Below are 27,810 nucleotides of genomic sequence, written 5' to 3'. Positions count from 1 at the left end.
GACCCTGTTTCCAACTGGGCCGCCACGCGAGACTCACTCTCAAGCCGCCGCCGCCACCGGCAGTTCCTGCAGCACGCATTGTAGGGAGTGGGGGGTGGGGAGTAAAGGAATGGGTGTTCTGGCGGATGGTGTGTGTCTTAAAGGGTCCTCTGGGGTTGGTGATCTTTGAGGAGTATTTTTGAGTGCAGTCCCTTTCTCTTTATCTCTTTTGGGGGACTGGTTGGTTTGTCGGGGCCTGGATGTAGCGTCTCTTGCTTGGCACGTCTGAGCCTCGGCCGACTCTGCCTGTCCGTCTCTCTGTGGCCTCTCCCGTTCCGCTGCCTTCTCCTCCTCTTCCTGGGCTTGCCTTAGTCCTCCACCACTGTCACCAGGCGACAGGGAGCTTCCGCAGGACCTTGGCCGACGGGGAATGTTTCGGGAGCCTAGCAAGGACCTCCCCGTCGGCTGACTGGCGCTTGCGTGGCGACCGGGAGAGAGAGCACACACAAGGGGGAGACAGGGACTCTTGGTCCCTGCTGTCATAATCCCGGTCTGGGCAGAGTATGACTGGTGGTCCACTCGGACACATGGAATCTGAGGAGACACACACTGGGCCGAGGGAGGGGAGGGAACTACCACAGGAAAATGGACACTCAGCCAGGAAAAGAAGGCAACGCGTCCTCGGGCACTAATGTTGCTAACTCGACCCCGCCGTTGAAACGAAAGAGGGGCCGACCACCCAAGACTCCCCTCAGGGTGGTGGAACCCCAGCCAGAGCATCTATCCCCTCCCCACCCTAAGTTACCAAGTGAGGAGGGGAGCCCCCCCTTCTCCCCAAAACGCAAGAGAGGTCGTCCCCGTAAGAACTTGACTACTGTAACGAATGCAGTGGGTGCAGGAAAGAACTCAAACGCCCCCACTGCCAGCACCACCAGCCAAGCTGGTACCCTGTCTGACACTGCTGCTGCGGACACAGAGCCACTAGCCCCGTCTGCCCCCACTAAGCCTCAAACTGTGGCCACCTCTGCTGTCTGCACCAGCCAAGCCTCTCCGTCTACCAAAGCTGAGGACTCCACCGCAACATTAAAAGCAGACACTAAGACTGAGTTCCCTACCACAACCCCAACTGCTATCCTTGCGTCAAGCCCAGCTCAAGTCCTTACCACAACTGCTATTCCTGCGCCAAGCCGAACTCAAGTTCCCACCTCAATTCCAATCTCTGTCTCCACCTCAAACTCAACCGATGTCCCTGCCTCAAGCTCATCTTCCATTTCCACCTCTGTTCCAGTTGCAGTCCCCTCCACAAGCTCACCCACAGTCCCCGCCTTAAACTCAACCTCTGTTCCTGCCTCCAGCTCACCCACAGTTTCCACCCCAAGCTCACACACAATATCCTCATCGAGGATGACCTTTGGTCATGCCTCAAGGTCAACCTCTGGTCCCATCCGAATTCCAACCGCAGTCCTCACCTCAACACTGGCCCAATTCCTCACTTCAAGACCTAGAGTCACCACTTCACCGCCAGTCTCCACTTCTCCATCAATCTCCACAACAACTACCACACAAATCTTCACCCCTACCCCCAACAAGATTTCCACTCCTCCCCTCGCCCAAATCACTATCCCTACTCCAGCTCTAGCCCAAATCCCCAAAATTGCCACATCGGCCTCTACTCCAACCTGCACCCCCACACCAACATTCACACATGTCAAACCAACCCTTACTCCGGTCCCTACCGCAGTTGTCACAACCAATCTACCAACACTTAGTAAACCCACCACAACCTCAATCGCAAATCTAACCACAATTTCCACACCAGCCCCACCCAGAATTGTCACCACCGTTACACCAGCCCCAACCACAGCCGCCACAGCAGCTCCTGCCACAACCTCCATACCATCTTCTACCAAAATCACCACACCAGGCCCTACGCCAACCATCACGTCAACTGCTACACCAGACCCTACCACAACTGTCACAAATGTCAAACCAACCCACACACCGGTCCCTACCGCGATCACCACAGCCTCTGTTCCAATTCCCAACACCATCCCCGCAGCAGCCCCAACCAGAATTGTCACCACCGTTACAGCAGCTCCTGCCACAACCTCCATAACAACTTCTACCAAAATCACCTCCACACCAACCATCACATCAACTGCTACACCAGATCCTACCACAACCGTCAAACCAACCCACAGACCGGTCCCTACCGCGTACACCACAACCTCTGTTCCAATTCCCAACACCATCCCCGCAGCAGCCACAACCAGAACTGTCACCGCTGTTACTGCAGCCACTACCACAACACCAAACCCCACCCCTTCCCAAGTACCCACCACCAAAATCCACACCCAGATATCCACTCCAAGTTCAACACAAGTACCCCCCCTAGCCCAAATTCCTGTTACATCCAGCATCTCCACTGCTGTGGCTGCCACCGAGAACCAGGCTTTGGAGCCTGCTCCAGTGGAGACTGCCCATAACAGAGACACAGAGAAGATAACAGACATGGAGGTAGAAGAGGATGGAGAAGAGGAGATTAGTGACTCTCAACGGAAAAAGAGGAAAGTGGAGAATTCTCTTGAAGCCAAAGACACTGTCCCAGAGGCCCCAGTGGCTCCTCGGCCAGAAGCAACTGATAAACAGAAGGTAGAGGAGAGCGTCGGCGACGACAGAGCCACCAGCAAGAAGAGGCCTCTCAGTCGCCAGAGCAGTCAGGAGTCTGTGCGCTCCTCCTCTCCCTCCTCAGTGTGTTCCACATCCACTCCCACACGGTCAGCCCAACACAAGAAGGGTGCAGAGAAGAGGGCACCTGCCAAGAGGATGCGAGGGGAGGTTTGCTCTGACCCAGAGAAGGGAGAGGGAAAGACAGAGAAAGATTTCACCAATGCTACTCAGAGGAGGCAGTCCAGGTCCTCCTCTTCAGACTCTGACACCTCTGAAACCAGGAAGGAGCGCCTCCTCACCCGCTCAGCCCAGAGCCGACAGGAGACCGAGGGGGATGGAGAGAGCAACGGGCGGATTGGAAGACCCGCCAGGAGCTCTGAACGTGTGGGCAGGACTGTGTCCAACAACACCGGTACTGATGAGTCTGGCAGCCAGACATCCTCTGTGAGAGTCACCCGGAAATCCTCTGTTCCTCAGCCCACCCCAGAGAGAAAACCCCAGTCCAACAGTGTGCCCTCTAGCCCTAGCCAGCCAGAGGTCCTAGGGAAGAGGTGTTCAGCCCTGAACGCTGCAGCCAAACTCCTTGCCATGCGAGGCAGAATCGACACCCCTGGCAGCAGGAAAGACCCTGCGGCTAAGACCAGTGGGCAGAATGCCACTTCTCCTGCTTCCTCTGATAAGAACCAGAAGTCCAAATCTAAAAGTGCACCAGCCACTCCGCAAACCAACTGCAACAACAAAGTAGGAAGCAGCAAGACAACAACCCCAACCCAGTCAAGCCGCACCGCCGCACGCTCCACCCGCCAGTGCCCTGGTCCCCTCGTCCCGGCCTTGGAGACGAACAGCAAGAGGGGGAGCAAAAAGGAGGAGAAGGAGAAGGAAAAGAAGAAGCCCTCCGAGGGAAAGGAGGAGAGTGAGCGGGAGGCGCGCTCGTCCAGGGGCCACAGTGCATGCAGCAGCATGAGTAGCGATGGTGGCGGCAGCAGCAGGAGCCAGAGCAGCAGCAGTAGCCTCAGCTCCCAGAGCACCGGGCCCAGGCGCAACTACTCACGAGCACCCTCCTCCGGCAGTGAACGTGAACGCAGCACCGAGAGGGGCAGGAGGCGCAGCCACAGGAAGGAAGGAGAGGGCCGGGGGAGGGAGACCCGGAAGGAAAGAAAGGAGAGGCACGCCCAGAAGCGGGAGAGGCTTTCCCAGGAAGGGAACGCCGGCTCGGGAGAGGGCACCCCGGACAGGGTGCTGCGCAGCGTGGCGGCTATGGCAGCGGCTCAGGCCCGCACACCAGCCGCTAACACCCGCTCCTCCTCTGCCCAACACAGCAAGACATGATGGGAGGACTAGAGATGAGGAGTGAGGGATTCTGACTGGAAAAATAGAGGGGTAGGTTGTAACAGAGGGGAAATGACCTCTAAAGTTGCTGCTTTGTCTACACTGACAGACCAGAGCAGAACAATGAGTGTTGTGCAGGTCAGTGACCTCTCTCCCTCTTGGGCCCCTTTCCTCCCCCCCAACCCACATTAAAGCTGGTCTCCTCTCCAGTTCAGCCATCATCAACTGGGGGAAAGGCTCAGGGATGCCAGACTGTCTGCAAAGAGAAAGGTGGCACCATGGTAGTGCCATTCCAGAGGTGAGGTGTTGGTAGTCCTGAAGGTGTCACTTCATACAGACAGTGGCTTGACTGCGGGGACTTTGTTGCGAGTGAGTAAATTGTTAGTTCACACTATGTACTGTAAAACATTTAAAAAGACTGGAATACTAAGAGATGTATGTGTCCGAGAGAGGTTTAAATTGTGCCCTATATACAGAGTTTATTCGCTGCCAGGGTTATTGATTCAAAATAAGCTTGTGAGTGACAGTTGTATCGTAAGATGAAGATTTTAGACAGTTGGGTTCTGGACATATTGTCAACTGTTCTGTTTCCAGTCAGTTGATAAGTGATGGATATTTTATGGTTTCTTCCATGGAAATGGGAAGAGAGCAGATCTGTAAATGTGATCTTTGCTGCACTATGCTGGAGTTGGTCTTTGCTTGGGCCTCCCTATCTTGTGATTTTCTGCCCATCTTTTTAAATCCAGCCTGCATTTTTTATTTGCACATCAGACATGTTGTCCTCAGCATAATTTGAGTGCATCGTTGTGTAGTATTTTTTTTATTTTTATATATACATACATTTCAATCAAAATACTACTATGTTCCTGTTACCTCACACAATGCATCTCTCAAGCTCTAAATATGTCTGTCTTTCTTGAAGATAGTACTTATTTTGCTTACTGGCAATGCAGAAACAGGAGCAGAACTTTGATTTAATTCTCCTCACCTTTCCAAAGTCAGTCAGACATTATGGTCAACGTCATGAAGTTGATCTAAAAGGGTATTGAATCCTAGTGAATAAAATGAGTGCCTATTAGGCCGAGCAGGTGGACGGAGAATCCCAGTTTGCCTTGTCAAGTACCTGACGTTGGGGTGTTGTCATTAGTACAAAAAAAACAACAACAAAAACACCTGTAAATCACCCTATGCATCAGTGCTATCAAATTCTATATAATTATTTTTTACTATTGTCATTTCTTCATTGCTCCTCTTTCATGTAAGTACTTGGACAAAACATGTGAATAAAAAACTGGTACAGTTCCAGGTGGCTCTATATATTGTCAATTTACTTTGAGGACTTTGAGCTATTTTTGGGCAGGGTGCTGTTTTGAGTGAATGGGTGGAATATGGTAATGGTCTTATTTTGTTATCTTGATGTCTTTCATTTGTTACATTCCTCTGTTCCCTTGCAATTCCACATCGTTTTACTTGAAAGATTAAAAGACAATGAGTTGAATAAAAAGACCAAAAATGTATTGGGTGTTTGGATGTCTTACCTACCTTAGTTGAATCAACTGACTAATTTATGGAAAACAGCATCTGCTAAATGACTAAAGTGGAAATGTGTTTGTGCACGGTGCTTGTATTATACACATCTCATTAGGTGTCATGCAGGATTTGTTGTAAGATTAATATTGCTGGTTGGAATGTAGGCATATGGGGCAAATGTGTATTGAACAAAAATGTAATTGCAACCTGCAAATATTTTTCTGAGTTACAGTTCATAAGGAAATCAGTCAATTGAAATAAATTCATTAGGCCCTAATTTATGGATTTCACATGACTGTGCAGGGTTGCAGCCATGGGTGGGCCTCGGAGGGCAAAGGCGTGCTCACTTGGCAGCCAGGCCCACCCACTGGGGAGCCAGGCCCAGCCAATCAATGAGTTTTTCCCCCACAAGGGCTTTATTACAGACAGAAGTACCCACACACGATCCTGCAGGTGAAGAAGCCGGATGTGAGGCCAGTTGGACGTACTGCCAAATTATCTAAAACAACGGAAGCAGTTTAGCGTAGGGAAATTAACTTTGAATTATCTGGTGGACATTCCTGCAGTCAGCATGCCAATTGCACGCTCCCTCAACTTGAGACATCGTGTTGTGACAAAACTGTACATTTTAGAGTGGCCTTTAATTGGCCCCGGCACAAGGTGCACCTTAAATTGAACATGCTGTTTAATTAGCTTCTTGAAATGCACACCTGTCAGGTGGATGAATTATCTTGGCAAAGGAGGGATGTATAAACAAATTGTGCACAATTTAAGAAGCTTTTGTGGTTATGGAAAATTTCTGGGATTTTTTTATTTCAGTAATGGGACCAACACTATGTTGAGTTTATATTTCAACATAGTGAACATAGTCCGGGGGGACCAGGATGAATATGTATGAACTTTCCAATTTGTAAGTCGCTCTGGATAAGAGCGTCAGCTAAATGACTTAAATGTAAATGTAATATTTTTGTTCAGTGTAACAAATCTTTCCCTGTCAGGGATTTGCTTATGTAGCCACCATGTCTACAGTACATCAATCTGATGGCTATTGAGAACATATACAGTACTAGAAAGTGTTACATTTTAAATGCGCAAGATGTCCCTCCTGTGATATTTCTGAGGACTGTTTCCCTCAGGGAATATGCAGCAGTAGCAGAAGAAAAAGGCACAGAGACAAACCATACTCTGCAAACTTTAATCTGGGCAACAGTTAAACCCATTTAATTTGTTTAAATTGCTGAACATTTGATACAAAATTCAACAGCCACATAATGTGTTTCGCCAAATACTGTACAAGTATTTAGCTCCTCTAGTCACTTCATAGGGAGGAGCTAGTCAGCACAGAGAATTAAGGCTAGGGTAAAGTACCATGGCTGATCTCTTTACGGTTTGAATTTTTTTTTGATATAAAATGGTTAATGAGTTCTTGAAGCAGAAGAGCATTGAATAATTAGAGCACAGATTCCATCCCTTCTTTAAAATAAGGTAGTGAGCTACTCCATGATCTCAGACAGAGCCCTTAGATGTCCGCAAACACAAGAAAATGTTAATTAGGAAAAAAGGCACCATAACTATAAGGGTTCCTATTACTGTGGCAAGACTAAACATAGCAGCTTCCATAATATTAAAAGTATAAATAAATACTGAAGTGGATAGGACAACATGGAGGCAGTGGGCCATTTGAGGCAGTGCTTAGACAACATTCTAATGGGAGAGAAATCTCAAGTGCCAATTCTTTATAAAAGATCTCTATATACAAGGGTCACATGGAACCCATTTCAGACACCTTTCAAATTTGATAACTGCACGTCTTAATTACTCACCAAATAATAAATTGGCGATATACAATTATATTATTCTAGATCTGCATTTAAAAACAAGAAGCCCTAAGCGCTTAAAATGTTTTCTTTCGCTTTGTACTAATACAAGACTAATACAATAAGAATCACTTTAGCACTTTAGTTTTCCTGAGCAAATCTTGTCAGTGTCGGTTCAAATACTGCATTCTTCCTTGGGGACACGTAGGGGTCCAACAAGTTGAGTAAGTAACAAGTTGTCCACACATTTTCATTGAGGGTGCCATTGAAGAAAAGGGCACCACAGAGAGAGCCAAAAACAACTTCAGCATTGCTTTTTGCTGAAAGTGGGGCAGTTAACGTATGAGCATGAGAGACAATGGCTGTTTGTGTATGTGTGCCTCCCGGTCTGTGCCAGGGTATCGATAGTTAAGAAGTCAGTGATATCAATAAGACAGGACTTCTCTTCTTTTCAAGGTCCCAGGGCAAAAGTGGGTTAGAGGAAGATGACACTGCAAGGAAGAATTTCTAAAAAGTACAAAATAAGTTGATTGAATACATTGACCTAATCAATAAATAGTTCATAGTTTTGTATTTGCAGTAAATTAATGTTGAAATATGGCCATTTTGGCTAACTACAAGAGTACTCACATCAGGATCTCAGGAGAAGCTGATAGCCAATGAGATGGCTAAAATGAGGAGGAGAATGGCACAGCATAACGCAATCCATATCTTCTTCTGTAGAGGAAGATAGCGATAGAAAAAGGTAGTATCAATGTTCATTAGCTAACCTGTCCAATAATTGGCACAACAACCTTAAAATTAACTCCTACCTTGCGTGCTTTGTTTTGGTAGGTGACAGCTTTCGCAGTGTCTGCCACTGCCTTTTCCACATAGTTAGTTGAATTGATGATGTTGGCTTCAATGCGGTTGACCATCTCCCCCTGCATAACAGAACAACAGTTTGTCAATTCAGCAAACACTTCACTAAAAGGTATTTTGCCAACCAACTTTCTCAGGAACAAGTCTCCAAAGCCCATTTCACCTTTCTCCCCAAAGTGTGTGCACTTGTACTGGTGTGGGAAATAGAATTTGAAAAATGGATTCTACCCATGCTTGCACCAATCCAAAGCTTTTAAACCTTTGACAGGGAGTTAACAAGTGCACACTTGGGTAAGAAAGGTAATAGGGCTCCAGTTTGTCCTCCTGGGGTGTGACAGTCTTACCTGAGCCTCCACCTCCATGGCCAGGTATTGGAACATGTCATGCAGGTCCCTAATGCTCCTTTCCAGTTTAAGGATCTCGTCATGCCGGGACTCAATCTCATTCAGCGCCTGCTTAGTGGCTTTAGCGTCGATCAGGATCTACAGGAGGGAGAGTAAATGTTACAATCAGGTTCTTTAGAGTCTGACAAAATGTCTGAGAAATGATATGACAAGTGTCTAGTTAACTGCTCATAAAACGTAACACATCTAGTCAAGAGAACATCACCTACGCTTGAACTGAAACAGCTGTAGTCACACTAAAGCAGGGGTGGCCAAAGGGTTCAATCTATGGGGTTCTCTTTCACAACTATGGTGACTATACAGATTTCTAAGAATGTCCCCAGACACAGGCATTGCAATGAGGGCTTACCAAATCCAAACCTGTAGTCCAATGCAAGCAAACAAGAGTGTCTTAAAACAATTGTCATAATTTTACTCCAGGAGCATGTAGTGCCTTCAGAAAGTATTCAACCCCCTTGACTTTTTCCACATTGTGTTGTTACGAAGTCGGATTGATCGGTCATTTTTTTTTGTCAAAGATTTACACAAAACTCTGTTCAGTGGAAGAAAACAATAATATATCTTGATTAGATGAGTATTCAACCCCTGAGTCAATACATGTTAGAATCACCTTTGGCAGCAAATACAGCTGTGAGTCTTTTTGGGTTAGTCTCAAAGCTTTGCACACCTGGACCGTACAATATTAGCCTTTAAAAAAAACATTTTTTACGCTCTGTCAAGTTGGTTGTTGATCATTGATAGACAGCCATTTTCAAGTCTTGCCATATATTTTCAAGCCAATTGAAGTCAAAACTTTAACTAGGCCACTCAGAAACATTCAATGCAGTCTTGGCAAGCACTCGAGTCCAGTGTATGTATAGTTGTCCTTCTGTTTTAGGTTATTGTCCTGCTGAAAGGTGAATTTGTCTCCCAGTCTCTGTTGGAAAGTAGACAATCAGGTTGTCCACTAGGATTTTGCCTGTGCTTAGCTCTATTCATTTTATTTTTATCCTGAAAAACTACAGTCCTTATCGATGATAATTATACCTCTAACATCATGCAGCCATTACCATGCATGAAAATATGAAGATTGGTAGACCGTGTTGTGTTGGATTTGCCCCTAGCAAATGTATAAAAGACAAAAGCTTTGTTTTGTTTCTTTGACACATTTTTTGCAATATTACTTAAGTTCTTTATTGCAAACAGAATGAATGTTTTTGAATATTTGTATTCTGTACAGGATTCCTTCTTTTCACTGTCATTTAGGTTAATATTGTAGAGTAACTACAATGTTGTTGATCCATCCTCAGTTTACTCCTAAAAAAAAAAATGAATCACTGTTGGCCTCATGGTGAAATCCCTAAGCAGTTTCCTTCCTCTCTAGCAACTAAGTTAGGAAGTATGCCTGTATATTTGTAGAGTCTGGGTGTATTGATACACTATTAGTGATGTGCAGTTCGCTAACGATTCGTTCTTTTTGAACGACTCTTCACTGACTCGAGTCATGATTCGTTTTTCTGAGTGATTTGTTCATTTTAGTTGGATGTTTGACCTAACTTACTATTGCTGGCCGCAACGAGTCCAACAGCAGGATTAATACACGCTCCTCCGGCTCAGCAGCTCCAGAGACATGCGCCGACCACCAACTGTCTGTCATAAGCACGCAGGGAAATACTTCCCTACCAAGCAAAAGAGCAGTAACTACACATTTGGTCAAAAATTAGACATTTTTGATACATTAAATACATGCTTTATCAGGTGGACAAATATCCTGCCTCCACTGTGGTAAGAAAATGGGGCTCATTTCTGCAGTAACTGGAAAAAGTGGCAGTGAAACCAGGGACAAAAAGCAGTAACTGGAAAAAGCTCACTGAGCTTTGGGCTGCAGCTTTTATGGTTTACCTTGGTATTATTGATTGTTTTTTACTGATACAAGTATCAAACTATATGAAACAGACAGTCGTGTGCAATAAAATAAAAATAAACTATGGAAACCAGTGTATTCCAGTGGGTATACCAAGCAAGAAGGCAGTAACTTCCATCTAGGGTCAGAGGTCAAGGTCAATATGAATAAAAATGTCCTCATGTTAAGACAACAGATAACCACATCTCTAGTGGTCTGACTACAACTCATTTGGCTGGACAATTAAACTATAAAGCCATTTTTCTGAGTTCCACTCTATGAGCCATTACTGCTCTTTTACTTGTGTTGGATTCTAACTTCTAACTTGAAATATCCTTATTCATGTTACCATATTATAACTGAGTGTATGGAAATCTACTGAGTGAGAAAGGGTAGTGCAGAAAGATTACATTCTGTCAGAACATGTTATTATTAATCTCATGTATCCTATAGAGAGAAGGGCAACGGTTTGGTTTCAGTCACAGATAAAGTAGGACAGCCGTGAGTTAGGGAGGAATTCTGGACGAGGTCAGGTCAGATGAAGTGAGAACGAACAGTCGTCACTTGAGTTCCTGCCGAGCAACAAAAATGTATTGACTGTCTAAATGTGCAAGGAAGAGACTCAGCCTAGAAGGAGGGTATAAATATACAGTACCAGTCAAAAGTTTGGACACAGCTACTCATTCAAGGGTTTTTCTTTATTTTTACTATTTTCTACATTGTAGAATACTAGTGAAGACATCAAAACTATTAAATAACACATATGGAATCATGTAGTAACCAAAAAAAGTGTTAAATGAAAATATATATTTTATATTTGAGATTCTTAGCCACCCTTTGCCTTAATGCCAAGAGTATGCAAAGCTGTCATCCTCTCAACCAGCTTCATGAGGTAGTCACCTGGAATGCATTTCAATTAACAGCTGTGTCTTGTTAAAAAGTTCATTTGTGGAATTTCTTTCCTTCTTAATGCCTTTGAGCTCATCAGTTGTGTTGTGATAAGGTAGGGGTGGTATACAGAAGATAGCCCTATTTGGTAAAAGACCCAGTCCATATTATGGCAAGAACAGCTCAAATAAGCAAGGAGAAATTACAGTCCATCAGTACTTTAAGACCTGAAGGTCAATCAATCCGGAAAATGTCAAGAACTTTGAAAGTTTCTTCAAGTGCAGTCGCAAAAACCATCAAGCGCTATGATGAAACTGGTTCTCATGAGGACCGCCACAGGAAAGGAAGACCCAGAGTTACATCTGCTGCAGAGGATAAGTTCATTAGAGTTACCAGCCTCAGAAATTGCAGCCCAAATAAATGCTTCACAGAGTTCAAGTAACAGACACATGTCAACTTTTCAGAGGACACTGTGTGAAATCAGGCTTTCATGGTTGAATTGCTGCAAAGAAACCACTACAAAAAGGACACCAATAAGAAGAAAAGACTTGCTTGGGCCAAGAAACACGAGCAATGGACATCAGACCAGTGGAAATCTGTCCTTCTGAGATTTTTGGTTCCAACTGCCGTGTCTTTGTGAGACGCAGAGTAGGTGAACAGATGATCTCTGCATGTGTGGTTCTCACCATGAAGGAGGAGGTGTGATGGTGCTTTGCTGGTGACACGATCTGTGATTTATTTAGAATTAAAGGCACACTTAACCAGCATGGCTATCACAGCATTCTGCAGCAATACACCATCCCATCCAGTTTGCACATGGGACTATCATTTGTTTTTCAACAGGGCAATGACCCAAAACACACCTCCAGGCTGTGTAAGGGCTATTTGACCAAAGAGTGAGAGAGTGCTGCATCAGATTACCTGGCCTCCACAATCACCCGACCTTAACCCAATTGACAATGTTTGGGATGAGTTGGACTGCAGAGTGAAGGAAAAGCAGCCGAAAAGTGTGTGCAAAGCTGTCATCAAGGCAAAGGGTGGATACTGAAGAATATAAAATATATTTTGATTCATTTAACACTTTTTTGGTTACTACATGATTCCATGTGTTATTTTATAGTTTTGATGTCTTCCCTATAATTATACAACGTAGAAAATAGTAAAAATAAAAACCCTTGAATGAGTAGGTGTGTCCAAACGTTTGACTGGTACTGTATGTGCTTGTGTAAACATGTCTTTGTCTTTTCAGCTGTTTGACTCGGTGGATGAATAAACTTGGTTTGGGCTTTGACTAGTTGTTCGTTAGTTTGTCAGGACCTGACACTTGGTATAGCAGAATAGATCATGAGCATAGAGAAGAAAAATACATGTTTAGAACTGATAACTGATCACATGGTGCAAGAATGATCGCAATTAATTGATTATTGAATATTACGACGGACACAGCTTTGTAGAACCAAAACATACATAGCCTTTGCTCAACAAACTCAACCTCTAGAATAAATAATTTGGGGAGGGCTGCAGTTTGCGAACGACATTGTGCTCATCACCTTCACGGACGGAGGTCAAGCAATGCATTCTGCCAAGAGTCGTTCACAATCTCGTCCGGTTACAGCCACAACTAGACCTCGTTACAAACGTATCAATGCATCTTATTTGTATGCCTAGCAATCAAACAAATGTAGGCTACATTGTTTAAAGCACACGTTTACAAGTCTGTCACAAATGACAGCTCCAATAAGCTCCCCATGGTGAACGAGAGGGTTGTAGACTCACGTTTTCAGTTCCATTGTTTGCCAGTAGGGGGTTCTGCATGCTCTGGGCAATACTGACTCAAATGAACATAACCAGTCTAAAGATTGGTTCTTTTGACTGAACGAGTTGAAAATATCTGAGTCAGTAAAAACAGCCAAACTTCTCATCACTATCCAAAGCGTAATTAATAACTTCCCCATTCTCAAAGGGTTATTATTCAGTGTCTAAGTGAACTTACAGATAATTGTATGTGTAGGGTACAGAGATGGGCAAGTCATTCAAAAGTCCATGCAACTTATTATGTGACTTGTTAAGCACATTTTCAACTTGAAATTATCTAAGCTTGCCATAACAAAGGGGCTGAATACTTATTGACTTAAGACGTTTCAGTTTTAAAAAATGATTCATTTGTAAACATTTCTAATAATAAAATTCCACTGGCATTATGAGGAATTGTGTGTATATCAGTGATACAAAATCTCAATTTAATCCATTTTAAATTCAAGCTGTAACATGTGGAAAAACACAAAGGGGGTTGAATACTTTCTGAAGGCACTGTATATGCATTTGTCTTTGTCCCAAACCTAACACGAAAGAGCTTAACTAGACAATGCAATTTCGATGTTTTTTTGTCATTCTGCTATATCAGAAAAACACAGAGCCTGAAAAGTCATAGTTAACAGAAAATCACCCAACAAAAAAAAGAGAATAATGTTGTGAGATTGCCAGCAGGTGGTTTCATCATGAATCATGAATTGTGGTTAGTTTAAGTCAGTCAGTCATACTCACATTCTGTGTAAAAACATCAGTCTGTCCACTTTCAAGCATACCGTCCAACTCCTCATCTGTAACATTGGTGCCCGCTGGAGGGATATAACAACAATTACTGCTTTTGGGTATATTTCCTTTTCACATGAAATCACCATTGTAGATGAACTTCTACATTGTAGTCTTGAATTCAGAAGATAAAAATCCATGGTGTTGAAATCACTTTCTGATCAGCAGTATGATAACAGTAACAGATGACATTCAGACTTACTGATTCTGAGCTGCCTCTGTATCCTCTCCACGTTGCGATCTCTGTAGGAAGCCTGGATGATGTTACAGTGGCCCATCAACTCCACAAACTCTCGAGACAAGACACCATGCTAGAGAAAGAGAGGAGGCAGAGAGATGAAAGTGTTAAATTAATGTCAGCCTACTGTATATGGGATTACAATCACGATTTTATTCATTATATAGAAGCCTCACTTGTGCTCTCTGCATCCTTAGGTTTATGGGAACGTATTTCCCATCATCATCTCCTTTTTTGGGTTCAATGGCTGTAAAAATAAATAACAATCGGTTGGATATTTTTGTATTCAGGTATATCCACTGGGGGCACCGAATCACCTGTGATCATTAGTCAATAGCTCACCATATAATTTCAGTTTAGAATACTCACTGTTCAGTTTCTTCTGGATCTGCATTGCCATTGTTTTGATTTCTTCCCGAAGGGTTTGGAGTTCCCTTTTCATACCTGAACGACAAAGAAACGTTACGACCTCACCTTTTATTTACTGTCAACAGGCAGAGTAACTAATCCCTCAGCCTGTAGGGAATAATGGTACCTAATAGTACGCTTAACAACAACTACTTTATCACCAAAAAGGAAAAATGCCCTTCAAACAGAGACACTTTTTAGTACAATGTGTCCCTTCTGACAAGACATGGAGGTCCAGTGTTCAATTGCATTTGAAGCTCATAGTGGCAGATCAAATTTGGTGTAAAATGAAAGGTAAGATTCTATATTTCTGAGAAATTTCTGAGTTAATGCATTTCTACATATTTCAACCATTTTCCCATCCTAAAAATGCTGAATAAGCAAAGGCTTTGATTTCTGGTCAAACAGATGGAAAAGGGGTCTTACGTCTAGCAGAGAAAGTCTTAGAAGGTATTAGAAGCACAATAATGTTGAAGTACCCTACCAACTAATATCAACATTTATATTTAGTTTTGCAAATTGATCTGCCTTCTGTAGGTTTAAGAAATATTGCCTAGTGTCTTGTCTTACCGTTACCAAAAAACCCATCGATCTTTGATATATTTTCTAATTAAATTAAAGTTCACAGAAGTAAAAAGGTACACCTACCAATTAGTTATAAGCAGTAATACATGAGGCCATGTTTTATGAAATTTTTTATCGGGAGGCAAAGCTACTCAAGTGTATGTCTGCTGTTATACAACAGTTTACCAGCATGAACAAACAAGATTCTTTCCCAAACCATACATTTTGCAACAAAACGTGAGGTTACATTCACTAACACTGCTTGTAAAGTGCAATTAGCGGCATTCTCTGGTCGTTAGTTCGATTCGTATTGACTGCCATGTAACGCAAATCTACCCAAGTGCTGGTTGATAGTTCCAGAACTTGAGGTTGCTATGGCAAACAGAAATGGTTGCTATGGAGGCTCTTACCGTTGCTAGCTAGCCAACACAGCTAACACAATCACTTCAGACTGCGGAACCCAAACCGGCTGCACGCGTGCGCCATCGTGCATAAATGTATTTTGTCCCCCTACACCAAACGCGATCACGACACGCAGGTTAAAATATCAAAACAAACTCTGAACCAATGACATTAATTTGGGGACAGGTCGAAAAGCATTAAACATGTATGGCAATTTAGCTAGTTAGCTTGCACTTGCTAGCTAATTTGTCCTGGGATATAAACATTAAGTTGTTATTTTACCTGAAATGCACAAGGTCTTCTACTCCGACAATTAATCCACACATAAAACGGCCAACCGAATAGTTTCTAGTCATCTCTCCTCCTTCCAGGCTTTTTCATATTTTAATTTATATGGTGATTGGCATCTATACTTTTACCACGACAACCGGCAAAGCATTTAGTCTTTCAATCACCCACGTGGGTATAACCAATGAGGAGATGGCACGTGGGTACCTGCTTCTATAAACCAATGAGGAGATGGGAGATGCAGGACTTTCAGTGTGATCTGCATCAGAAATAGAAAGGAGTTCTATTTCAGCCCGTGGCAACGCAAACGCTCGTTGGAGCAGTGTGGGTGCAATAATTGAATAATATAGATTTCTAAATTTATTTTGCAACGCTCGTGTCCGGTCTGGTCAGCATGTCGGCTGGAAAGACTGCAAACTAGTTGCGTTTCGTTTTACTTGTTCATTTATTTACATTTCTTTGTGTATCCATACAAATGATGCTGAATCATGATATACAGTGATCCCTCGCCACTTCGCGGTTCACTTATCGCGGATTCGCTATTTCGCGGATTTTCATAATGCATTTTTTTTTTTTTTTTTGGTGCATTGTGCTCTGCATTCTGATTCGCTAAAAACTCACTCCCGCTTCTTGTATCAAAACATGCTACGAATTGTGCTATCATTTTGTCGTCTCGTGCAGTTATGTGTACGTACATAAAACAGCTTGGCAAATTTACATTAAGTTGGCCAAATTATCTTGTAATTTCGAACATCTCCTAAACCCATAATGTCGACGAAACGGCCTACACGTGAGTCACTGTATTTGTATACATGTAATAGTTGCTAATTGTAAAAAAAAAAAAGGTTTTCTATTTCGCGGATTTCACTTATCGCGGGTCATTTTCGGAACGTAACCCCCGCGATAAACGAGGGATTACTGTAGACTGGCAAATGTCAGAGATAATGTCTTGATGCTTTTTACAGTGGAGATCAAGTTTCTAAATTGCATGACTGAGCAAATGAGACAGTGGATCTGTAAAAGTAATAGTAGTGTGTTGCTAGGTAATGACAAATGATGGCACTTTTTATGAATGTGGCCATGTGTATATTGTTTAGTATATCATGGGCAGGATAGACTAACAATGGGAATTTCAAACCACCCGTTGCATAAAATGTTTTAACTGATAAGAATTTGGTTTATGATTTATTAAGTTATTAAAAACGTGTCATTCTGTTACCAAATCGACCAAAAAAATCTGTAACTATGACTGCAACTGAATTAGCTACAATGAGAATTCATAGTACTTAATTTTATTTAACTAGGCAAGTCAGTTACGAACAAATTCTTATTTTACAATGACGGCCTACCCCGGCCAAACCATCCCCTAACCTGGACGACGCTGGGCCAATTGTGCGCCACCCTATGGGACTCCCAATTACGTCCGGTTGTGATACAGCCCGAGATCGAACCAGGGTCTATAGTGACGTTTCTAGCGCTGAGATGCAGTGCCTTAGATCGCTGCGCCATTCGGTAGGGTTGTTCCATGTCATTTCAGCAAGCCATGACACCCACCATCTCAGATTGTTCTGATATCATTTCTGTAGTTAGAAAACAGATAAGATTAGCATTCCTGCAACAATATTTTATTGAAATATAATTTGAACTTAAGCTAAATTAAGCTAATTGATTGCACCCAAATTGGCTATTTTAATTTATAGGATTCATATAATATTAAATAAATATAATAGTACCTAACATCTGATTTGGACCAAACGTTTTTCTAAAAGTAGCTAGGTTTCTATCCAATTGGCGACAGATTGTCATGCGAATATTCTAAAATCAGCATAAATAAAATATGCGCATTTCCCCACCAATGGTGCGTTTCCAGCAAACTGACTTGTTGCGGATAAAAATCTGTATGTGATGACATAGCGCACACAAATTGTACATTTTCACTTAAGTTTTCATGTACAGAATAAAAATCTAAAGTTCAATGTGTTTCCATTACATTTTCAATTCTACCGATAGTTGTGTCACAAAAAGCAAATATGCCTACTCCGGTCTTGCCGCGTGCGCTCTAGCCAGCTCGCAGATACAGTGCGGGTAGGTTAGTCTACATGAGATTATTTTTGTCGAAACGGCAGTCAAGCATCAAATCACCATGTCACCAGAATAAGACCCTCAATATTTATTGGAAAAAAGAGCATCAAGCTAATCACAGTGCACTTTCACCACTCTGTGAATTTCATCATCATTTATTTCACCTGTAGCCTAATAAATTGCATGCTTTCCCAAGTCATAGTGGGTGAACCATGCATCATATCACGTGATTCCAATAGGATGGTTATTATATCAATATTTGCACATAAAAAGGAGTTTCTGCCATTTCTCACATAATTAATTTTATCAACACAAAAATATCTATTTGTCGAACGGACAAATAACCTGTTGCCATTTATAGAATTGCACCAAAACTTCCTGTTTCCATCACAGATCTACCTGTTACCAAACAAGTAAATATGTTTTTGTTAAATTCCCAGTGGAAATTGTTCAAAGTAGTCCTTGTGCATTGAGTTGTATGGTTTGTTTAACTTTGCAAACAATGTTTTTTGTTTGGTATACATTTAAAGTAAAAAAATCTCAGTGTCTCAGTGTCATTCTGTAACCGTGGAAATGCAATATTCTATGCATATCATATAATAACTCCTACATACATTACCACCATGCCATACATTTACATACAGCATATTAGCACTAATGTTAGTGTGTTAGTGTTGCTCTACTGACCGTCCTCTGGCAGTGCCACACCCAACACTGTCTTCTGTTTGTTCTCAAGGTCAGAGACCACCTTTTTAAGCATCTCCATTACCCCTCGAATCTCTTGGACCTGATGAGAAGGGATAAACAGGCTGGTAAATGTAATAGAAGCTAAACTGTGAACTAGTTTTTTTAGTGGCACTAAAGAAAAGACCAGGAGACAAATTCCGCATCACCCTGTGTGTCACTGACGAGCTGACTGTATTCGCATAACATGTACATTGGGCATACAGAAAAGCTACTGATTTTGACTTGACATTATTTCAGGCAGATCACATTAGAATGATAGTTTATGTTGGCACAACAAACTGTTCCTGTGTTTGGCATCCACAAGCCAAGATAAAAGTACTGCAGAGTAGCATAACATTGAAACTGACATCAAGTCACCATAAAAATGCAAACAGATGTCTCAACTCTTGAATTCATTTGCATGATTTCACCTTCTTGAAAAAAGCATCATTCTTCTCTTCCTTCACTGTAGAAATCCCCGGTTTGACCATAAGGGCCCTGCCCTCTTCCTCCTCGTCTGACGCCTCTGCGGTCTGGTGTGTGAGGAAGAGAGAATAGGGAAAGAATGGACACAATCATCACGTCATTAACAGGTAAATCCAACATGCAACCCATATTGAGTGCGACGTTGAACTTTCAATACACTTTTAGCCACTGGCCCATCCTTGGTTCTAGACCATCTTAACTATGCTAACTTAGCTAGATATCCGAGGTTTACAAAAAAACTAGCCAGGTTCGCCAATTTAAATCAATGTAGCTAGCACTAATAGCTAAAAGATAAAGAATACATTGGATACCCAATGAAATAGCTACAAATTCTGCATTTGACCATGCATAAACGTCTATATTCAAATTCTGCATTTGACCATGCATACACGTCTATATTCATTGATATTGGTTAGTATAAGTTAGCTAGTCTGTTTTTCTTTTTACACTTACATTTCCAAGTTCCTTAGTTCGGTCCCGCATTTCCTCTCAGTCCAAATGCAATGTATTAACGAAGATATTATTACGATATCCTATATCAAGGTAAATATTTGTTTAATCAAATGAGCAATAAAACACAAAAAAGTTTGTCATTCAACAAGTAAACTGCTACCACAGATATAAAACATATTTCCTGCTACTTTCTCTTCAGCTAGTATTTCAGAGAAAAACAGTCCACATAAGAACACACGCCACCTATCGTACTGTAGTTTAATATAGGTAATTGACGGCGCATGCGTGGATTTTTTAAACTTTCAAACAAGCCACTGCGTAATGTTGCCCTCTGCTGTAAACATGATCATATTTATAATTCAGTTGCGCTTAATTTTAACCTATTTAATCCCATCAGTCACAATAGTGACCGTAAAAAACGTTACCAGTTATAAGCCTCTAAAATTTTTACTGAATGATATATCAATGCAAATATTGAAATAATAAAGGGTCTCAATGAAATATGTGTAGTGCCACATGTTTGTCAATTTTGTCAATTTTCACATGACCAGAGCTGTTTACTTCCTGGTTGCACCATGAGACGATGATGGCTGCATCAAAGCTCCCCCAAAAAAGGTTAGTAAAGTATGTTAACATAATGATAGGACAAAGATTTTTGGTACACATCATCTTTAAGGTGTCTAGTATTTATATATGCATTTGCAATTACTCAACTTTGTTCAGTGTGGTCATAGAATGAGTAAACATGTTAAGGCAACAATAGTGACAGGCAGGATAACACAGTGCATCTAGGTATACACATACTTATACACATACATAGTTCTTGTTCTACCTAACTGTCTACTCTGTTCTTTCTACTCTGTTTTTCACTTTGAGTCAAGTTCTGGATATGTTGCTCAGACAAGGCGTGCAACATTGCAGTTATCCCTCAGAGATTGTGATAGCGATGGGTCAGATATGGACTATGAGGGGGAGACAGGTAATTTGCCAGCCAGGCTGTTGAATGTATATGCTGAACCTATGCAACCTGATCATGACAGGAACAACGTTATCAGTGATTATGACCTACCCCTCACCACCCTACATTCTCCTTCCTGAGACTGGGTTGGGTCATGGACCCAGTGTCGTTCTTGGTGTTGCAGAGCAATCTCAGGTGCTTCAAGGTTGCAAGTTCCTTCATGACAACCTCTTCACTTCGCTTGCACTCCTCGATGAAATGACAAAAAGAGGATATGGGAGCTCTGGAATGATGAGGCAAAATCGTCTGTTTGATGTTCAATTCAAGCCACAGAAGGACTTCATGAAGTTACTCCGGGAAACCTCTGAGGTTCTGACCCAAGGAGACAGGTTGCTTGTCCGTTAGAAAGACAATAACATTGTCACAGTGGCAACAAACATGGAGGAGAAATACAGTGAGACCTCTGTCAAGAGATGAACAAGGAGCAATGTGCCTTTTGACAAAGTCCCACAACCAAAATGCATCAACCGATAAAATGAGCAAATGGGTGGTGTTGAACTTCACAACCTACAGGTTTCAAGATACCATATCTCCATAAGGTCTAAGAAGTGGTGGTGGCCCATCTTTTCATGGTCTCTCAACAGTGCACTTGTAAACAGCCATTTATTTTACAGAGATGTTATGGGAGGGACCATCAACCTGCTCACCTTCTCATGGATAGTGGCACAGTCTCTTATGCAAAAGTTTGGCATGAAACCACTGAGCCACGGAAGGAGATCTCTACTGCTGCTACTGTTGAAGATCAGGCAAGATATGACAAAGCTTCTCACTGGCCAATCATCACGATGCACCGGTTCCATAGATGTTGTCATTGTGACAAATGCACTACCTATGCATGTCAGAAATGCAAAGCGCCACTGCACATTGAGTGCTTCAAGATATACCACAGACAGTAGAAAAGGAGATAAGAGCGAATGAAAAAGGTCTGAAAAAGCCAATAAAAGACTAATTGAAAAGTCAATAAAGGGTGAGGAGAAGCAGTACAACGGACTCTAGGAAGAAAAGAAAAGTCAACAAAAATGGAAGAAGACAATCAAAATGACTGAAATGTTTTTGGAAAAGAGGATCAATTGATTCAAGACATACTGTATGACAGTAGGTCTGACTGATCGCAGTTCAAAATAGTGATGCACAAACTAATCGTGCACTTGGTTCTGAAGCCTACCTCTATAATGTATGTATGTATGTGTATAATATATATATCTTTTTTTGTAGGCTTCTACTTGAATGCATGTTCCACAGGCTACCTCTATCCTAAATGTTACCTTTATGTTCAATCTGAATGAATGACACGACTGCTATACAGTTGTTATTGAATGTTGCACTAAAATGTCACAATGACAATGTTACAATGAATATTGCACTAAAGTACAAGTTCAAATGTTACAATAAAGTTACAATATTGATGTTTCAATACATGTTGCACTAAAGTAACAATGATACAATAAAGTAACAATGTTGAAATACGTTGATGGTTGTTATTTTTTTGTCTTTGCTCTCAGTATTCATATCGGTGTTGTATAAGGGTTTTTGATATGTAAAATAGTCACACTAGAATGTGATGGGGCATTCTAGTAGCAATGCTGGGGACTGCCAGTGAAAGAGTTTTAAATGTGTTAATAACTGGGCTGGGATATATAAGAATTTTCATGACTGCATAGGAGAAATATGTTAATTCAGTATACATCACATTATCCCACTTGTCACAATTGTGACCGACCATAAAACACACTTTTTCACCTACTTTTCCATGAAAATGTTAAAAAAAATATTGATTTGATTATTTCAAAGGCTTACTAAAATTCGGGATTAAATGGGTTAATTGTTGTACCTCACAACAAAATCTGAAAGTCCATTACCTACTGTTTGTAACATGACTAACATGCAGCCCAAAATCAATTTCAGATACTTCAATCTTTCAAAATGGCCTCACCTGGAATCTGTCCTTTGGAACACATTCCGGACTTTACAGCAAGTGAAATGCCTTGTGTTAAACTGTATTTATTTGAGCCTGGTAAATCTATGAAGAGGCCTCCAGATCCACAAACGGAGAGGATCGGAAGTTGTACGCTCTGCTCTATAAAAGCTCTTGAGCCTAGCAGAAGGGAAAACAACCCAATCATTTTTCAATGCAAGGATAGATACAAGACACTGATCATCCACGTCAAATCAAATGTCATTTGTCACATGTGCTGAACACAACCTTAATGTGTAAAAAAAGTAAGCTAAATAAACTAAAGGTAAAATAGCAGCACAATAAAATAACAATACGGAGGCTATATACAGTTGAAGTCGGAAGTTTACATACACTTAGGTTGGAGTCATTAAAACTAGTTTTTTAACCACTCCACAAATTTCTTGTTAACAAACTATAGTTTTGGCAAGTCGGTTAGGACATCTACTTTGTGCATGACACAAGTAATTTTTCCAACAAGTGTTTACAGACAGATTATTTTACTTCTAATTCACTGTATCACAATTCCAGTGGGTCAGAAGTTTACATACACTAAGTTGACTGTGACTTTAAACAGCTTGGAAAATTCCAGAAAATGATGTCATGGCTTTAGAAGCTTCTGATAGGCTAATTTACATAATTTGAGTCAATTGGAGGGGTACCTGTGGATGTATTTCAAGGCCTACCTTCAAACTCCGTGCCTCTTTGCTTGACATCATGGGAAAATCTAAAGAAATCAGCCAAAAAGACCTCCACAATTCTGGTTAATCCTTGAGAGCAATTTCCAAACGCCTGAAGGTACCACGTTGATCTGTACAAACAATAGCATGCAAGTATAAACACCATGGGACCACGCAGCCGTCATACCGCTCAGGAAGGAGACGCGTTCTGTTTCCTAGAGATGAACATACTTTGGTGCGAAAAGTGCAAATCAATCCCAGAACAACAGCAAAGGACCTTGTGAAGATGCTGGAGGAAACCGGTACAAAAGTATCTATATTCACAGTAAAACGAGTCCTATATCGACATAACCTGAAAGGCTGCTCAGCAAGGAAGAAGCCACTGCTCCAAAACTGCCATAAAAAAGCCAGACTACGGTTTGCAACTGCACATGGGGACAAAGATCGTGCTTTTTGGAGAAATGTCCTCTGGTCTGATGTAACAAAAATAGAACTGTTTGGCCATAATGACCATCGTTATGTTTGGAGGAAAAAGGGGGAGGCTTGCAAGCCGAAGAACACCATCCCAACCGTGAAGCACGGGGGTGGCAGCATCATGTTGTGGGGGTGCTTTGCTGCAGGAGGGACTGGTGCACTTCACGAAATTATGTGGATAAATGGAAATTATGTGGATAAATGGAAGCAACATCTCAAGACATCAGTCAGGAAGTTAAAGCTTGGTTGCAAATGGGTCTTCCAAATGGATAATGACCCCAAGCATACTTCCAAAGTTGTGGCAAAATGGCTTAAGGACAACAAAGTCAAAGTATTGGAGTGGCCATCACAAAGCCCTGATCTCAACCCTATAGAACATTTGTGGGCAGAACTGAAAATGCGTGTGTGTGAGCAAGGAGGCCTACAAACCTGACTCAGTTACGTCAGGAGGAATGGGCCAAAATTCACCCAACTTATTGTGGGAAACTTGGGGAAAATACCTGAAACGTTTGAACCAAGTTAAGCAATTGAAAGGCAATGCTACCAAATACTAATTGAGTGTATGTAAACTTCTGACACACTGGGAATGTGATGAAAGAAACAAAAGCTGAAATAAATCATACTATTATTCTGACATTTCACATTCTTAAAATAAAGTGGTGATCCTAACTGACCTAAGACAGGGAATTTTTACAAGGATTAAATGTCAGGAATTGTGAAAAACTGAGTTGAAATGTATTTGGCTAAAGTGACTATGCATAGATAGTAAACAGAGAGTAGCAGCAGCATATGTGAAGAGTGTTAAGGAATGTGTGTGTGGGGGGTGGGGGGGGTCAATATGCATGTGTGTGTGTGTAGTATGTATGTGTGTGTGGTTAGAATCCAGTGAATGTACATTGAGCTTGTGCAAGAGATAAATACAAAAATAAATAAGGGGGTCAATGCAAATAGTCTTGGTAGCCATTTCATTAACTGTTCAACAGTCTTATGGCTTGGGGGTAGAAGCTGTTAAGGAGCCTTTTGGTCCCAGACTTGGCGCTCCGTTAGTGCTTGCCGTGGCGTGCGGTAGCAGAGTAAGTCGCTCTGGATAAGAGCGTCTGCTAAATGACTTAAATGTAAATGTAAATGTAGAACAGTCTATGACTTGGGTGGCTGGAGTCTTTGAGAATTTTTAGGGCGTTCCTCTGACGCTGCCTCGTATAGAAGTCCTGGATTGTAGTAAGCTCTGTACTGGGCCGTACGCACTACCCTCTGTAGCGCCTTGCAGTCGGATGACGAGCAGTTGCCATACCAAGTGGTGATGCAACCAGTCAGGATGCTCTCGATGGTGTAGCTGTAGAACATTTTGAGGATCTGAGGTCCTATGCTAAATCTTTTCAGCCTCCTGAGGGGGAATAGGCGTTGTTGTCATGCCCTCTTTACGACTGTGTTGGTGTGTTTGGACCATGATAGGTCCCTAGTGATGTGGACACCAAGGAACTTGAAGAACAATCTGGTCTAAATGGCCATGTACTCTTTTAATCTCCCCCCCGGCACAGCCAGAAGAGGACTGGCCACCCCTCAGAGCCTGGTTCCTCTCTAGGTTTCTTCCTAGGTTCCTGCCTTTCTAGGTAGTTTTTCCTAGCCACCATGCTTCTACATCTGCTTTCTCTTTGGGGTTTTAGTCTGAGTTTCTGTATAAGCACTTTGTGACATCTACTGATGTAAAAAGGGCTTTATAAATCAATTAGATCTGAAACTCTTGACCCGCTCGACTACAGTCTCGTTGATGTAAATGGAGGTGTGCTTGGCCCTCCTTTTCCTGTAGTCCACGAACAGCTCCTTTGTCTTGCTCACGTTGAGGGAGAGGTTGTTGTCCTGACACCACACTGCCAGGTCTCTGACCTCCTTCCTATAGGCTGTCTCATCGTGGCCACGCAGTCGTGGGTGAACAGGGAGTACTGGAGGGGACTAAGCACGCATGCACCCATCAGATCAGATTAAATCAAAACCAACATCAAGATATCTAGGGTAAGAAAACCCAACATGCCTTGTATAGGTATGATACTCTCATTAATTTAATAAATAAATGCTGTGTTGTTTGACAAGTCACAGTATTATCACTTTAAACGCATGTTCTCAGTGTAGTAATGTTTTGCATTACAATGCATATACTTGGGAAGTTCCCAGATATGGTAGCCTAATAATAAATAACTGCATAGCACCCAAAGTCATTTCTCTCTTCGATGACAGCATATTCCTTTGGATATTTTTCCTTGAGAACAGAAAGTGTATGTGTTGCTGTAAAAAGCTATCACAGACTTTTGCAGCCAATGCTAAGCACTAATTATGCCAATTAAATGAGTAAAGAATCTGTGTGGTATTCTGCTTTAATAGCCACAAGATGATGCTGTTTTCCTTAGTAAACCACAGAATATTTTTTTTCTGCAGACTAGGCCTACCTAAACTAGTTATACTATCTGACTGCTTTATTGTACTATCAACAAACCAAATTGTTCAACAAAAGGACATTTTAGGGACATGTGCCAGGGTCTGTGTGTGACCGACCAGGTATCAAACCAGGTTCCTCAGACATGATCTAACATGTTGTATTAGATGTATATTTCATCTAATATTGTAAGTAGATTAAATTGTATATACTGAAATGCTAAAAAGTACATTTTGGTACTTGGGGTCTGCAAGTAGACCTTGGCCCATACGAACAGTGAATGCCACTCAATTCTTGTTTTTCAATGTAACCTACCTATAGAGCAATGGAATTACTTTTAAACTTAACAAGAGTGTTAGCTAGATCTTTTGTCAGGTTGGGAAAAAAAGTGTATACACCTTGTTTTAAACACTGTATCATGTAGAATTCATGATGGTCTCTTTGTAGGCTCAACGTTTGGTCGGTGGAACTACATTCCCCATACTGCGCTAGTGCGCAGTGTCGTGTCGTGAGCTGTCACTCTGCCCGGAGAAATTGGTTCAGCATCTCTGAGCTGTGGACTGCGTGACAGGGACCATAAAATGCGTTGAAATTGTCTCCCCTATTACTCTTTATTTGCGATGCGTTCCTTATGGCTATGATAAAAACGGATTGTTAAAAGGTGGGCTGTCTTGTAATTCTCGTTGGAGAACCGGACTGTTTGTCAATGAGATATGTGGAGTCGCTCTATCCATCGGTGTTAACGCAGAAAAATAGAAGATGAAGAAGCAATTCAATAGAATGCGACAGCTCGCCAACCAAACAGTGGGCAGGTAAGGGCACATATATTAAGAGACCCATTTAGTTGTGCAATCTTGGACGTACTTCGATGAGGCAGAAAAGGCTGCCTTTATATGCTCCATCCGACTTCTCGGTCGAAAATGATTGAATCTTACGTGAAGTTTGTATTTTGATGTTGCAGATGACATCTGTATGCACCACTGCTGGTTTTAGAAGTTTTCTTTATAAGGCCTTAATTGATGTAACAGTGGTCGCGCGGTTGACCATGGTTCGCGCGCACAATCGGGGAGTGTGCGAATGTGACACGACGCGAGTGCGAGGCATTCTCTGCTTGGGTACTATGCCAAACTGATGTTGGACACCTGGACATCGCAAAAGCAAATTATTCAATGCTTTACTGTAATGGAATAGCATAATGCATAGCGTATGTAATTTAAAGGTAAAGTCCAAACAAAATCTCATATAGCCTAATCGCTAATCAAAGGAAGAGTCGTTGATGTTGAAACTATGTTGTACCAAAATTCCTGGGTGTTAACCGCATTTATTCATTACGTTCAAGAGTGCTATCCAACAATAGAAAATACATGTCGAAATTGCATAGCATTTGAAAACATACGGCTCACTGTAGAATGTAGACACAGGTTGCATGCCATTTGTCTGTTCTGTCTACTATGTCTTGACAGAAGGCCTGCAATATCAGATAGTCTGAACTGGTGTTTTCTCCTAATTTGAATATTTATGGGGGCAAGAATGTACCCCCTATTCAGTGAAATGAAATCCAAGATCTGTGTGTCTCTGTTACTACGGTAACAGCAGAGCCAAGAGCACTAGTGGTTTTTATGTCTCTTGGGTAGTGGTATTAGTGAGGCCAAATTGG

The 27,810-nt window shown here is 42.0% G+C and overlaps 2 protein-coding genes across 2 annotated transcripts; one reads left to right on the top strand and one right to left on the bottom strand.

The window, feature by feature from the left end:
- The first annotated feature begins 2,490 nt into the window (after positions 1 to 2,490).
- On the top strand, positions 2,491 to 3,978 carry LOC139028174 (micronuclear linker histone polyprotein-like). The gene has a single exon (XM_070445025.1). The coding sequence runs from the start codon at positions 2,491 to 2,493 to the stop codon at positions 3,976 to 3,978; it is 1,488 nt and encodes a 495-aa protein (XP_070301126.1).
- A 3,270-nt stretch (positions 3,979 to 7,248) lies between these two features.
- On the bottom strand, positions 7,249 to 19,808 carry LOC111967654 (syntaxin-4). The gene is made up of 11 exons (XM_023992868.2): positions 19,600 to 19,808; positions 19,092 to 19,193; positions 18,622 to 18,721; positions 14,560 to 14,634; positions 14,367 to 14,437; positions 14,155 to 14,263; positions 13,905 to 13,978; positions 8,531 to 8,668; positions 8,138 to 8,248; positions 7,956 to 8,042; positions 7,249 to 7,832 (listed from the first exon to the last, which is right to left on the bottom strand). The coding sequence occupies exons 1-10, from the start codon at positions 19,627 to 19,629 to the stop codon at positions 7,965 to 7,967; spliced, it is 888 nt and encodes a 295-aa protein (XP_023848636.1). The 5' UTR covers positions 19,630 to 19,808; the 3' UTR covers positions 7,249 to 7,832; positions 7,956 to 7,964.
- Between the last annotated feature and the right edge of the window lie 8,002 nt (positions 19,809 to 27,810).

This window comes from Salvelinus sp. IW2-2015, linkage group LG8, assembly GCF_002910315.2.
Source record: "Salvelinus sp. IW2-2015 linkage group LG8, ASM291031v2, whole genome shotgun sequence".
NCBI lineage: Eukaryota > Metazoa > Chordata > Actinopteri > Salmoniformes > Salmonidae > Salvelinus > Salvelinus sp. IW2-2015.
Note: the sequence above shows the minus strand (reverse complement) of the source record. Positions and strands in the feature narration are given on the sequence as shown.